This window comes from Natator depressus, chromosome 5, assembly GCF_965152275.1.
Source record: "Natator depressus isolate rNatDep1 chromosome 5, rNatDep2.hap1, whole genome shotgun sequence".
Lineage (NCBI taxonomy): Eukaryota > Metazoa > Chordata > Testudines > Cheloniidae > Natator > Natator depressus.
Window position 1 is genome coordinate 117876941 of NC_134238.1, and position 15949 is coordinate 117892889.

At 43.1% G+C, this 15949-nt stretch overlaps 1 protein-coding gene across 1 annotated transcript in view; it reads right to left on the minus strand.

Annotated features, from left to right (window-relative positions):
• Window positions 1-15949, minus strand: part of MUSK (muscle associated receptor tyrosine kinase) — an 84970-nt gene that overhangs the window by 14830 nt on the left and 54191 nt on the right. The window contains exons 7-11 of the mRNA XM_074952110.1: window positions 13322-13481; window positions 11582-11588; window positions 9010-9276; window positions 3606-3781; window positions 2590-2613 (exon numbers count right to left, since the gene is read on the minus strand). Of these exons, the coding sequence (XP_074808211.1) occupies window positions 2590-2613; window positions 3606-3781; window positions 9010-9276; window positions 11582-11588; window positions 13322-13481 (634 nt within the window). The remainder of the gene's footprint in view (window positions 1-2589; window positions 2614-3605; window positions 3782-9009; window positions 9277-11581; window positions 11589-13321; window positions 13482-15949) is intronic.

Below are 15949 nucleotides of genomic sequence, written 5' to 3' on the forward strand. Positions count from 1 at the left end.
CTAGGGCAGTCTTCTCCCCTCAGGACTAGCAACAGAAGTCCCCACAAGCCCCTGGAGAGGCAGGGTAGCAGCAGAGTGTCCATTGGCTTCAGAGGGGAGAATCAGGCTCTGTGACTGTGTCCCTCTTCTCCAACAGTGTGGTGCTTGTCTTATGAGAGTAAGCTTTTCAGGGCATAGAGTGTGTGCATAGTGCCTAGACACTGTAGGTGGTACCTGCACACACTGATACTAAGAATAATAAAGAATGAATACAGTTTAGATAGATCCAAAGCTTATTCACGCTGGAGTTAAACTGAGCAGGAAATCTTGTGAGAATACGCTTAAGTGCAAGATTTCTTAAACTAGCTGCTTCTGGAAGGGCTGGAAGTGCCACAAGAATCACCTCTCACACTATTTCAGTACCATTTCTTCCATTCCTGGCCAGACATCAGAAGTGCCAAGAAGACACAACGTTAGGAAACAGGGTGAAAAGTTACACTAATGGTTTTGAACTTCAAGCAAGATTTGTTTGGGGTTCAGTTTGAGTTTGGGGCAAAAGGTTTGGCCTCTTATTTTGTCTGAACAGATTTTACCCATTCCTCGTCTGTAGGGTAAATGTACTTCATGCAGGCCTAGGTTGCAGATGTAAATATTTAGGGTGGACATCCATTGGTCCTTTTGAACTTGTACTATAGAAGTAGGGCTACAAGAGTAAATCAAACACATCATGGATGATCATGTATCCCTTAATCTGTTGCATTCCACACCTCCATTACTACAATAGTTTCTTTTCTATAGTACCTGAACACCTCATTCAGGGCTCCCTGCATTACACACTTGGCAGAGGAAAGAAAACACACACCAGACCCGACAACGACCATGTCCTGGCAGCACAGAATGAATATTTTAGGAGTTTCCCTTTCAAAGGCAAGGTGAATAATATCTGAAACTTGTTTCATGATTGATCTGGCACCCAGGTGCCACTAAAGCATTAGCCTGTTTCTTGACAAAAATAAAAGCCTTGCACAGTGACCCGTGCCCTCCAATTTGGTACTCTCACCACATGTCTGAAATAAACATCCATATAATGTCTGAGAGACACTTTCTAGTGACCTTTTGGAGTCGGAAACAATTACCAAAAAAGTAGCCCCTGCTTTCTGTCTAAGGGCGATGAGAAACTGGGAAACAAAGATGCCACTCGCATGGCAGTCTTCCCATAGGAAGGAGCAAGGAGTAACAGAGATTCTATATTTGGGATTTAGTTAACAGTAGCTCTGTTGATTATGCGTGAGTTGGAATACAATCCAGCTCATTTTCCCATAGCTGTATGGATTGGCAATAGTATTGTAATAATAAAGCACTAAAATCGTACTTTTGTCCCTAAAACCAGAAAATATGACTAAATGGACATTGCGGGGCTTATCAGCTGAATAAGAAGGTGTCCTTTGATAAAATGCCATTGATACTAGACAAAGGTAGCATTTTTACATAGTCTCTCTTCTAACCTTCCAAAGCACTTAAAACCCCTGACCCAAAAATGGTCAGGAAAGGGTTAATGCGCGCGCGCGCACGCACACACCCACCCACCTTCCTCTGAGCAGGGGAAGGACTACAGTTGTATGCCTTAAATGCAAAGATTTGTGTCAAAGCAGCACAACTGGAGCAGCTGTAATGAATTAAGCTGTTTCTCGCAGCACACTATGATAGGGAAGTGCTCTGGGGATTTGGACGGCTACTTCTGGAAGCCAAACCCTGAGGGAAGCTGTGGGGAGAGAGATTATCATCTGGAAAAGCCTATTTTCGTCTCCTGGATTTTTCCTCTGTTTGCACTGCATGATCAGCAGGATAGTATCTGAGCACCTCCCAAGGGTGGAAGCAAAAGTACATGAGATTAGACCTCTGGGTTTTGTGTTTGTGTTTTTTTTTCTCTCTCTCCACCCTTCTACAGCTCCTTTCTTCTCCCTTCCTCTCAGTTGCCCTTCCACATTCTTTCTTCCTCCTGGCTCTATTTAGTCTGTCTGTGGATGCGAAACAGTGAAAGCAGAGAGTTTAACTCTCAGTCTTTAAGAAGAGTTTTTGGCATCACACTGAGGAGTCGCATACACACATTTCAACCTACGCAAAGGCCAGACCATCATGATTTATCAAATCAAAAGCTCCACGGAAGGTACGAACCCCAAAGAGTCGTCATGCTGCAAAAGTCTTGCCTCATCATAATGAAAAAGTATATTGCAAATTTTATAAACGTGAAACATCTTTGGATTTAACCAACCCCCCCCCCCCAATTGTTCAAAAACCATGAGTCAAGGCCCCCAAAATCATGAGACTGGCTTTAAAAAAATCACAAGATTTAAGAATGAATTATTTGTTCTTTTTATTTGCTTCCTGATGTTGAAAAGTTTGGGGATCACATTTTCTCCCCAAGCCTGAGAGCTAATTTTTTTTTAAATGAAAGCTGAGATTTTCAGGTAATAACCTGATTCCAGTAGGTAGGTAGGGCTGAAAGAACCTCCCCCCCTCCCAAATATCAGGAGAGTTGGCAACATGGCATCTTAAATAACTAGATCAAGTCAAGGATTCTAGTTCTAAACTGCAAGGGAATCTACTTACTGGTTGTATTTTCTGTCTTAAAATCTGGAGGGAAAAAAAAGACAAACAACAAGTAAGCAACAGATATTCTAACTGAAATCTTTGTTCAATGGTTCAGCTACTATCAGTTCTCGCACGTGTTGTGGGAAAACATTCCTTCCCAGAAGCGCTCTGGGAAGTTTCTCTGTGAATACACCAGTTCTTCAAGTGGCAACACTATCATTAACGAAACTGGTTTTAGGTTTTGAGACCAGTGGTTCTAAAATAGGGTGGTTGTTTTTTGGGTGGGTTGTACATTGGAATCAGACCAAATAAACAAACTGTTGTTGCTATTCTGTAATGCACAGAATTTGGCATTTCAAACACAGGGTAAAGTAGAACTAAAGATGTTGCAAGGCTACAATTTACTTCAAGAGCCTCTTCCAACTACATAGACTGATACGTAGGAAGCTGATTTCCTACCAGTTCTTATTTTATTTGTAAATTTTATATTTTTACAATTGTCTTCCTTTTCAGAGGGCATTTGACATGCCACAGTCTAATAAATACTTAAAGGTACCATGGGCCAAATCCAGTGTACCCTGTGTGTCTCCAGTGATGTGAGTGGGATTCTTTTAGCTGGCCCCTCTCTCTTGGAGTCACACTGCCAAGGACTCCTCAGCCTCCTCTTGCTCCTTGTATCTCTCTTTAAAGGGGTTCCCCAGCAGAGAGGGTTTCCTTAGGAAAGCTATTACAGCTCCTGGGTGTATTTGGGTTTACTGCTGGGTGCAAGGGGGATGCGCTCTCCCTCCTCCATCCAATCCACAGATCCCCAAAACTCTGGAGAATCCACCATAGAATCCAAGGAAAGGGGGCAGGATCGACATGTCTGATTTCCCCCCCTTTCTCTGGCGAAGAAGAGAGCCACATCCTCAGGGCATAATCTGGCCCACACTTTGGTCCTCATTGCTCACTGGCCTCAGGCCTTCCCCTCGTCCCCAAACACTTGCTACGCCTTGACTCCATTTAGCACAACAGCAAGCAGAATTCTCAGTTACCAAAATATGGAATCCGGGTGCAGGCCTTTGCATCCTTGTGCAGGCTGGGAAGTCTGTTGCATTCAGGTAGAGCGAGCAGCATTAATCCTGGTTTGTAAATCCCTTTCTGGGAGTTCTCCTCCATTGAGAGCCATTCCTTAAAGCAGTAGAGATCCTTTACCGCAAGGCAATGCTCTCTACATTATTTTACAAAGAACAGTGAAATACACAGTCAATGGCTTGCTGACAAACACTGCATTAACAATGGTGTGCAAAAGTTATGCAGACAGATCCTTAGCTTGTGGAAATCGGCGTGGCTCCACTGATTTCCATGGGGCCACGCTGATTTATACGAGCTGCGAATCCGGCTCATAAACTGTAATGGAAACACTGCATGAAATGTAACAATTTGCTCTAGGGAAAGCCTTGAAGCTGCATTTTTTGTAAAGCAGTATTCTGTTCAAAGCACCACACATGTCATTCTGTATCATGAGTTCACACCAACTAATGACAGTGTGTCATGCCTGTAGGTCACCTTAACCTCCTCCTGTCCCTCCTCAAAACTCACCTCTCTGTTGTAATACAGACAGAAAGCTGCAATCTGATACCAGGCGGTGAGCTGTCATTACTACTCCTGATTGGCTGAGAATTGGGCACATTCTATTTTTTTTTTTTAATCTATCTCCCTGCTCTGGTCTCCTTGATTTGTCTCCTCCACCTGCTATGTCTTGTCTTTTTCACTCTAATCTCTTTGGGGCAGAGACCTTTATATAGCACCTAGTACAATGAAACGCCAACATGGATGAGATCTCTAGGTGCTAAGTCAATAGAAATGTTTAATAATAATAACAGATAAAAAAGGGGACTGTCTGATGTTTTTCATCCCAGGTTACTCTTTGAAAGTAATTGATGAATAAATTATTGAAATTCATTTACATTTTAAATAATGCTTATGGTTTTTCAGTTGTTTCAGGAATAGCGTGCCGTCAGGAAAAACTGTCTGCTTTGTAAGAAAACCAGAACTGTCATACCCAGAATATTGGGAACGATTTTGATGGTGGTAATTAGTTAATTACCAGCCATTCATTTTTTGGAAACCTGGTCTGGAATACTGGCTTTGCAGTTACAAGTGGAGATGATTTTGGCACACTCAGCCAAGTCTGTGGGACAGGCTTGCCTACTATTCAAAACTAGCACAGGCTTTGGCATAATTAGGAGTTGAGCAGTTGGCACATGATGATAGTGACTGAATCAGTCACCCCTAGAAATGTGTAACCTAAAGCACCACATTGCAATTTTGTTGCCACCAGTTTCCCTACTACTCAGTGAGGATTAATGTTAATAAGAGCTGGGGACATTGCAAAGCTTTATAAAGCGTTCTGCCCCTGTGGAATCACAACTGTTCAGTGACAGCACAGCTGAGGTGGAGTGTATTTTACCAAGGGATGGGGCAGCTGCTCTTCTGCAGCTGCAGTGAGTGCACTATCGGGGCTCTATTTAGGAGCAAGGCTGTGTAAGAAGAATGCACAGATCCTGCCTGCACTGTGCTTGCCTTTAGCCAGTGCTCTCTCCTTGCTAACTCCCATAAGCACCAAGTTCAGCCAGACCATATCAATTTTAATTAAAGAGCACATTCCAAAGGAGTGAGAGACGCACCCTAAGCTGGGGAAGATTGATGATCTTGGGGAACTGGGCAGGGATTTGGGAGATGCAGGTTCAAGACCTGCCTCTATCACAAACATCTTGCATGTCCCTGAGCAGTCGATTAAGCTGTTTGTGCCTGTGAAATGGGGATGAACATCCCTGTTGAGGAGTATTGTGAGGCTAAAATCATGCATGTTTCCGAAGTTCTCTGATTCCATGGTGAGGGGGCTATGGGAGCAGCAGTCCTTTGTACAAAACCTAATACTGAGGAGCAGGAGCTTGATGAGATCATATATAAAGATAGATGACATCAGACCATTGTTAGAATCCTTGTAATGTAAATGGGAGACACACAAAATCAGCAGGAGGACAGGAGGGCCAGTAACCTCTTACTGACCATTCGGACTAGGAAGAAAAGAACCTTATTTTAGAGAAGAAGCAGAGATGCCACCTGGTCATTCCAGATTATTTTTTAAGATACAAATATTACTTGCTGCGTGATCCACTAAGTACTAAGAACAGCAGTATCTCAGAATGAATGAACTCATTCTTCTCCTGCCTGAGCTATTGTCACACCCAGCCACCAAGACAGGGAGAAGGATGGAGCCAATCAATAACTACATAAGATGAGAAGTTACTTTCCCTCAAAATATGGCAATTCACCAGTTCTCCCAGTGCTTCTTATCCAGGGACTCCAGAGTCAATTGGAAAGAATGTGAGACTCCCTGTCATTCATGATGTTCACTGTTTTTTTGCAACAAGTCATCCTTTTTGTAAACTACAAGATAAGTGCCTGTATCTGGTAAACAAACTTTAAACCAAGACTGCCTGCTTGTTCTGAATGGATATCTGTGATGATCTAGTCCCAAGGGAACCTAATCCTATGAAAATATACTGTATAATGGATTTGGGGTTTATGGTTTTAGAATGACCTATGAATCCACACAGAAGCATGACAACTGCCAACATTCATGACCGAGGATGACCGGAACAGCAAGGGTGAGATTTTCCAAGCAGTCTAAATGAGGCAAGCACCCCAATCTCATTGAAAGAGAACGGTGGTTGGGTTTTGAGACTCCGAGGCTAAGGTTTCAGTTCTGTCCTCATTCCCCAGAGTGTGATTCGTACTGAAGTTAACAAGAGTTGCACCCCTGTCACTGGGGTAGAGTTGGGCCTCATTCATTTTCTCTGTTAAGCCTTCTACTTGTGAGATGACTTTTTCCGAGAAAGATACCTGCTTTCTATCTTTCAGTTGAAAAGATAGAAAGCAGGTACCCACAATACTCCAAATGCCCTAGTCAGTGAACCAGAGAGACTATATCCTGAACCTCAGAGGGGAAGAAAGAGTTCAAGACCTAGTCATTGGCAGAATTGCATTTCCATTCTTAACTGGCCAAGTATCACGAAGTGAGCTGTAGCCCACGAAAGCTTACGCTCAAATAAATTGGTTAGTCTCTAAGGTGCCACAAGTCCTCCTTTTCTTTTTGTACTTGCAAAGGTATGAGTAGTTTTGGATAGGTCCTGAAGCTACATTTTAATCTAACTGAAGGGAGACAGAGCACACATTTTTGTTTCACACTAATTTATTCTACGTATCTATTGCTTCCATAAATGTGTAGTGCTTCTGATATATTCAGAATATAAGCAAGTAATAGCTCAAGCCTGCTAGTGCCCAGCTGTGAAGTGTACAATTATAGGCTGATTTATTTCTAATGTCCCAATTCCACCATCAACTCCAGGCTCCTGGGACACTGTGGAAAGGAAGAAGTTGAGATGAAACTAATAAGATGGCACAGAAAGGGGAAAATATAAAAGCCGCAAGAGAGTCATGTAAGCTAACGCTCACCAAAAAGTAAAGGGAATAAGGAATAAGAGAGGTATTTTAAAAAAAAATGGTGGTAAAAATACTAGAGAGAAAGTAGTCTCTTAATAAAAGAGTAGGCTGGTGAAATCTGTTTTAAAATGTCTGAGCTACTGAACTTCTTATTTAAAAATGGAATTTAACAAGATTTGAAAAAGTGGTGAGGTCTGGCCAATTGCTATAGAAAGATAAACTGTTGATAAAGAGTAGACAATATATCTGGAAAAATTAATATATACAAATCAACAAGACCATCTGAAATGCGTCCAAGGGCTCGGAACCATTGACAATTACGTTTCAGAAATCAAAGACCACAGAAGTAGTACGGGTATTGCTGTTCTGGAGAAAATCATTGTGGTACGGCTCTTTGATCTTTAAAACAGGAAGAGGGAGTAGTCTCAGGAATTGTCATTTAATAGGGATTGAAGTCAGATTTAAAATACTAGAGTGTGTGTGTGTCTATATAGAGAGATATAAAATTGTGTGTGAATCTACAGAGTGATGATGAAACCATTGCCAATAAGCAGCTAAGATTTTTAAATAGATCATTCCAGACAAATCTATTAATCTTGAATTCTCTTGCAAACCCTTAGGCCCACTGGGCCAGGGCCTCAGTTGGTGCAGGAACTAGGTTGGTTTACACAGCTTAGGCTGTGGCCCATAATTTTTCAAGCCCTCTAGGCATAGAATTTCCATTGAGTCACAGGGAGCTCTGTCCCATAGAGGGCCACTTGTGGATGGGGGGGGGGAGGGAATGCAGTAGGTGTAATATTTAATACAGCACCTCAGAAAGCCTCACTTGACAAATACATGGTGACTGGCTTGGATATAAATATTGTCACATAGACTGAAAATAAGCTGAGAGGCTACTGTGTGGATTGGCAAATCTAGTATACAGTATATTCACTAAATTTAAGGCACACTACATCATCTTAATTCATACAGGGACTTCCCCATAATGACTTGTTTTTAGAGATGCTGAGGGAGTTGCACTGAAAGAGGTAAACGATTTTGGTAGGATGTCTCATTGACTGGGATAGTGGACCCCTATATAACAATAGAGGTAATAGTGATTAGAGAGACTGCTTGATTCTGTTTGGTTTGAGTTCAGTGGATCCAGTCCTGATCTCTCTACTTGCCATTTCTGCCAATCAGAGATTTGGTTGAGGCAAGACATTGGCCCATTGCTCTGATAAATGTTCATTTGAACCACCTGGGAGTCATTATCTCCTTGCCCCAAACAACCTAGGTGCTATATGAACAAATAGTTACACCAGCATTAGCACGGATGTACCAATGGGCACTGATGCATGGTTCTCCATCAGAGAATGCAAATACGTATGTTGGCATTTGTGCCGTCATACCTGTTGTACTTTGTGTCTTGACATTTTTCTTTTACATGGTTAAAATAATTGTTTGTTTTACTGGGTTGGCCAAATCCTGCAGTCCATACTCTGTCCTTACTTTGAATAATGACTTCATGATGTGACCCAATGCTAATAAAATACTTAGCATTTACATAATATAGCATGATTCTTCTTCAGATCACTTTACAGACGTTAACTCATTCATTCATTAAACCTCTAGTGCGCTTCAGATGGAAACCAATGGCATATTTTTGAAAGTGCTTTTGCTCTTTAATGCTGCCTTCCCTCTGTATTACAAAGAGCTCTGGGCTTGATCCTATCCTCAGTACAGTCTAAGTAAGCTTTGTGATTGTGTTCATTGGGCTGGGTTCGGAACCTCCATGAGCAGATGAACAAAGCTGAAACTGGGGTGAAGAAAAATGCCATAAATATACACTGTTTTAAACATTAAAGTAATTTTCTTGTTCTTCCTTACAATCCCCACTTCTTTTCTGGACAAACTCCCCCTGCCCCGCCCTCTCTGAAATCCACCCAGCTGGTCAATGGTTTTTACCTGCACACGGGCTTTGGAGCTGGTCCAACTCTTGAGGGATTGCACTCCTGGAAGATGTAGTTACACAGCAGAGACTCAGCAGCTGGGTGGCAGAATGAACTCACCGTTTTAAGTTCAGTCCAGGCAGTGTGAACAAGCAGCTCTTGGGTCTCCTCTGGGTCAGCATAGGAGGAGTTGAAGAAAACAAGAGCATCCTTCACCAAGATAGCACTACACACCTCACCTCTGTATGTGCTGCAGTAGCCTGTATCACCCTTGTACAGTTTGCTGGTAGGGGGAATGTACACAGGAGTAAGTGTACAGCGGTAATCTGTGCTGAAGTGCAAAGTTTCATCAGTAAGACAGTATTTATAAGGCTAATTAGACAGTGAAGAAGAAGGAGTATAAATATAACCACTGAAACAATCAGTGCTATCCAAACATGGAACTAGGTGCAACTTACACAAGATTTCCGCTCTGTCTGGAGAGTGAGTGCAATGTACTGCAGGAGACATCTGTGCATGTGTAACCCATGTGCCTAATAGGGAGATATCTCTTTAAGAGACCCATTGGTGGGGGAGGTAGGAGTGAGTTGTGTCTGGGTCATTGTTGCTAGGGAACCTATTGGAGCAGACCCAAAACTACCACACCCAATTCCAGAAGCTTCTGGATGTGGAGTGCTAAATCTGCCTAGCAACAATGACCCCCACACAACTCACTCCTACCTCCCCGCAATGGGTCTCTTAAAGAGATATCTCCCTATTAGGCACATGGGTTACACATGGAAGCCCGAGTACAGAAGTTCAAATTAGGCATGGGCAAAGTGATTTGGGTATGATAAGAACCAATCTCAACCATAGCCCAACATTCAAACCGAACCCTAGTCCAATATTTTCTCAGATCAGGAAAAAATTGTTTTTTCTCTCTGATGCAGTTCTGGGTTCCAGTGCGGACGACAGGCAGAAGGGGCTAGCCTAGTACAGAATAAGTGTAATAAGAATGCATGACAATTTAAGGGGTTTATAATTATTATTACAAACAGCTTTATTTAAAAGGAACTAATTGAGCAGCTGCCAGATAGGCTGGGATTGCTGTCAGAGACTGCAAACATGGAGTTTTGTTTTCAGGTGAAGACATCCACACCCCCATGAGTCATCTAGCCAAGAGTGGTTAGCCAGCAGGAGGGGTGTATGAGCACGCACCTGGGAGCGTCTGCCTTGACTTTAACCAGAGAGTGTTCAAAATGCAGAGGGATGGAGCATGGCTGCAGCTGTCCTGGTTGCTCATTGTCAGTTTAACAGAGGTCAATGGGGATCAATTCGCAACATGCTAACCATTTGGAAAAGCCAGTCAAGCTATTTGTATATTTTCCTTTTATTTCTTTCCCTTCCACAAATTACCCATTGTCAGTACAGCTTCAGGTTCCTCCAGGGAAAAGAAAAAAAGGCATACCGACAAGGGAATAAACAAGACAAATGAATAAGCCTTTCCCAACTGTAAATTCAATGATTTTCAGGTGATATTTTCGTAGCAATCTAAGGACATTTTCTGGCCATGTATTAGTTCTAATTATTGGGGTCAATATCAAGCTTTAAAAAAAAAAAATTCTAAAAAAAGGAAGTAACGAACGATGGCAGCACTGAACATTGCCACCACAACATTCCTATGCATGCTCCATGGGCTGACCAGGAGACTTCTGCTTGCGTCAGTCAGCCTCAGCCCACGAATACGCCGTGGAGGGTAGGTTTCCTAACCAGCACTGCGATGTCAGAGGCTACACTGAAGCAATGCTTGTCAGAATGAGAAATGTGGCAGGGTCAGCTCCTTCTTGGAGTACTTGTATTATTTTTTATAAAATGTTATTTACTGTTTAGTGGGTGAGGGATGTCCTCCACACCCTTAGCCAGAGAAAGTTGGAAGCAATAAGTGCATGCATAGGATTGCACTGGTCAGCTGTAAAACCAGCAACTATTATGGCAGGCGGCCCACAGGAATAGCTTGATAGCAACAATCAGTGCTACTATCCTGTTTCCCTTGTGTTCAGAGACCTCAGAAGAATGTGTATGTGCCATCATCTTAAAACTAAATTAAAGAACCACAGACAGTAATCTAATCGTAAGCAAAATCAACATGTTCATTTGGTGACTAGTCACGCAGTACAAAAAGTGAATTCTGAACAGCAAATGCTGAAAGGAACAGTTGCTGTAAAGAACTTGTGCGGGCGACACGGACTAAAAGATGCACACCGAAAATCTACATCAAATAGCAGCACTGAATGACAAACGTTAACAACTGAACCCTGCTCATAGATTACTTGTGAAGAGAATACGAGGGATGAATTCACAGAGTAAATAATCAGCTATGAATAACTTCCCCAATTCTGTGGTCAGTGACAGAGGGACCTAAATAGGTTTCAGTCAAATGTGATGAAGGAATTTAAAAAGGCTCAGCCAACTATATTCAAAAAATTTTCATTCTGGAAATCAGAGGGGAAATCTCAAATGAGGTTCTCCATTACTTTCATAATTCATCTCCTCTCACAGCCTCCCTGGCCCAAACAATCACCTCAACAGACAAGAAAACATCGTCTTACCTCCATTCTATTGGAAAGGCACATGAGCCAGCCGCAACAGGAGCCAGGTTTGGGAGAGAAAGGGAAATGTTAGTCAGTGACCTTTTACCCATTCTTCTTGAGGGCAAAACTTAAAGGTTCATATAGGAAATGAACTGCCATTCTCTTTTGTCATTGAGTTGTATTTTGTAACGGAGAGGGAGGCTTTCCTTCCTGGATGTGTTTTGGGAAGAGGAAGGAGAATGAATTGGGAACAGAAAGGCGTGTTCTATGAAATTCTTGCTGAAATGGATCGTGGTGATCCACGTGTCAATGGTGCTGGTTCTAGCAGGCCAGCAGATCAGCAGTTTGATGTCCACATAATGTAGCCTTGAATAGAGGCGTCGACTTTCTAATTTCCTGGGGGATGCTTGACACATGCTCTGCCCTGGGTCTCACCCCCACTCCACCCCTTCCCCCAAGGCCCCGCTCCCCCTTCCTGCTCCCCGTTCCATCCTCACCCCATGTCTTCCCGCCCTGTTCCTCCCCCTCCCCCAAGCCCGCCATGCCCTCGCTCCATCCCCTCCCCCCAGCTCCTCCCGCACACCGCTGAAGAGCATCTGTGGCAGGTAGGAGGTGCTGGGAGGGAGGGAGAGGAGCTGATTGGCGTGGCCACCAGTGGGGGGGCTGAGCACCCACTATTTTTTTTCCCATGGGTGCTGCAGCCCTGGAGCACCCATGGAGTCAGCACTCAGGCCTTGCAGATTAAATTGTGGCTCAGCCTATGTTCCTGTGCGGGACACCAGAACAGCATATGGGGAAGAGCTGGGCAGAGAGTTAACAGGCAGGAGTCAGGAATGACTGGAGCACTATCTTTACCCCCACCCCACCCCGCAATATGCCAGCAAGCGCAGCCGAGCTGGCAGAGAGAGAAGTAATTTGCTCCTGATAAGAGACTGACACAGATTACTTCCCTCCTGGAGCCAGGGGGAAACGTGGAGTGAATTGTGACTGGCTTTTTCCTTGGGCAGTACAGCTACAAACTGCCCTTTACTTGGGACTTATGATAACCTATATGTCATCAAGCCTGAAGCGTTCTCTTGTAAGAAAGTCTAGGTCTTTTTGGGGTGATAGGAAAACAAACCAACTCCTGAATAGGGGAGGGGCAAACTATCTTATTTTGGTCACTAACTGTGTTAGTGCAAGAATGAATTGGGCTCTCAGTTTATGCTGCAATAATCAACAGTTCCTCCCTGGTTTATCATACCCCAAATTTTCCAGTTCACAGCACAGGTCTCCCCCCAAAAGCACAGTTCAGTTAACGAACAGAGAGGTCACCTAAGGACCAGTAGCTGCACGGCCCTGCAATCTCACTCTGTGAGGAGGGAAAGCTGTTCTGCCACAAAGCTCCATGGTTTCTTTCATATAACATAAGATGCTAGTCATTCATTGAGGTTATTTTCATTTTGCTGTTAGGTGATATTAATACTGTGACTTCCTCCACAAGGATGAACTTACACAGCACTTCTGGGACACAGCATGCAAGACAACAGCAAGTAAGCAGGAAATGACAGCTGTGCCAATCTCTGAAGCATAATGATATATAAGGAAATAGCCCAGCAGGGGGTTGCACTTATGGTTAAATTTAACCCACTGTAAATTATTATTAAGTAGAGCCCCTCACATCCTCCAAAGCTCCTTCCCCTACTCCTTCCTCCTGACAGGATAAAGGTAATGCTGGGTGGCAAGATGCTTAGTAAAAGCCTTTTCTTTTCAGCATACCTGACACACTGATAGTCGCTGCAGCTTTTGCAGTGCCAAAGGTTTTGCTGTGTTTGTTGGTAGCAATGCAAGTGAACAAGCCTGGCCTCGTGACGTACACTTGCAGTCTGGAGTCGATCACTCTGTCCTTCACGCTTTCGACTATAGATCCTGTAGAAACCTAAAAGATCAAAAAACTGAACAATGGGTTGGGGGTTGGTTGAGGGTTTTTTTAAAGACAAATTTTAAAATAACAAACAAAGCTGAACCAGGTGGATTAAAGTGGCAGTCAGTTAAAGTACGGCATGGTCAGAAGATTGGATATTAGGAAAAACTTTTTCACTAAGAGGGTGGTGAAACACTGGAATGCGTTACCTAGGGAGGTGGTAGAATCTCCTTCCTTAGAGGTTTTTAAGGTCAGGCTTGACAAAGCCCTGGCTGGGATGATTTAACTGGGAATTGGTCCTGCTTCGAGCAGGGGGTTGGACTAGATGACCTTCTGGGGTCCCTTCCAACCCTGATATTCTATGATTCTATGAAAAGGGACTGCATAGAAATGGCACCTTCGTAACCGCTGACTTTACGGGCAAAAGCAAGTTTTAATAGTCTGGATTTTCAAATCACTGGTGATTTTGGGTGCTTCCATTTTGGGGTGCCCAATGTGAGACATCTTTAATGAGACTTTTTCAGAAGGTGGGTGCTCCAAACTTTCTAAAAGCAGAGCCTAGGATGTTTTATCCCTGTTAGCAGTGCAACACCAACGCACGGGGGGGAGTCTGATTCCTTTCTGTTTCATGCTACATCAATAACTATTGACTAAACTGCAACGTCACAGGGTCATACTGAATTTTGTAATTGAGTTGAGGATCTGGTCCAGGATCTGTCTTTATTGGTGATGATACATGAGCCACAAAGAACACAGCAGGGCTTTGAGATTGCAGGGCTCGCTGCTAGGGGAAAAAATCTTGTTACACGTAAACTGAGCAAATTTCCCTTTGAATTCACTGAATTTCATTAAATATGGCAACCAAGGATTAGGGCTGGGTGGAAAATGGTTCTCCTGCCCTTTGAGAATTGTAGAGATTTTGAAAATTTTCCTGTCCCAAATTAGGACAAAAAATCAAGATCTCAAAAATTTTCACAAGCCATTTTCACACTTTTCAGGGTAGACCCATCCTTTAAAGCAGTGTTTTGAACAGAGCAAGCGCTCTGGCTCCAATGTAAGGAAAGGTCTGATAGACTTTTTGACTTCTCACCCCCAGTAACATGTGAAAGAGTTCAGACTTGGTGCTTCTCTTTGCCCATTTCAGAAATCCACGAGTGAGCTGGGAGCGATGTGATTTTAGGCTGGGATAATTTTATAGTCAGTCTTTCCTTGTTGGTACAGCATTGGCACTCACTACAATTGTAGATGATAGTCCATTATAGCTCCTGCAAAGTCACATCACAAAGTTAAAGCTGAGCAGTTAGCCTACTCCACCACTGAGAGCCAGGGACAGTGTCAAACCATCAGGAATAATTCAAGTGAGAGAGAGTCGTTTCTGGATCCCTAGTAGTGCTACCTGACAATGGGAATTAGGGCTAGTGATCTGGAATATCTTTTGGCGGGCCCCAATTCAGCAAGGTACTTAAGCACATGTCTAATATGAAAGACAGGAGTAGTTCTACTGAAAACAATGGGACAATGCCCATGCTTAAAGTAACAAGTACCACACAGTGGAATATATGCTAATAATTCCTGAATCTTAAAAGATTGTGAATTCCAGTGTAAATGCTTATTCAAAGCTAAGTTATACTGTCTGAACACTTCCATCTGCAAAATTATGATCCATTACCCTCAACTCCCATTGAACTTTACTCTTCAGCTGGATATCTCATGAGAAGAGAGTTACTTGGGAGATTCCTAATACCTCCTGACTGCAGTCAGGATGGAAACATTGTGGGTGAAATCCTGGTCCCATTGAAACTATTGGGAAATTTGCCATCAACATCAATGACGCCAGGATTTCACCCATCCTTGTGCTTTGTTAACACTTACACTTCTAGAGTTGGCCTAAAGAATTAAATGACTCTTCAAAGGTTGAGGTGTTTGGGTTAGGATTTTGAGTTGGTGCTTACTTTATCTGCCCACCCTCCCTAATCTGTACTGGTTTCTGAGGTCTGCAGATCAGCACTGGATCATCAAGAAATGCCTTCTTTACAGTTGGCATTTTGGGCTAGATTCACCATCAGGCTCTGGATACTTTGTGATACTCCCGTGACACAAAGTAGCTGTAAACTCACTTTAGCTGGGTGGTTAAGACAGGCTTATGACTTCTTTTTATTGCTTGTGGATCTAGTCTGTCACATTTTGTACCATATTATTTTTAAATCAAGTGAAAAATAACAAACTTCAAACTGAGTTTGGATCCATTCTGATTCGAGGCATGCAGCATCCATGTTTTTAGGATTCATTGGCTAATGGCTAGTGGCTCTCAGTTTCTGGTGTATACCCATATATGCACAGGTTACTGAAAGCCGCTATGGGGAGCGAGTCAGGAAGGAGCAAGTGAGGCGGTCTCTGGAGCCGGAATCAAACTGGAGAGAGGCAACGGGGCCAGGGAAGGAGTTGGGCCATATTTAGAATAGCTACTGCCAGACAGCAGGAAT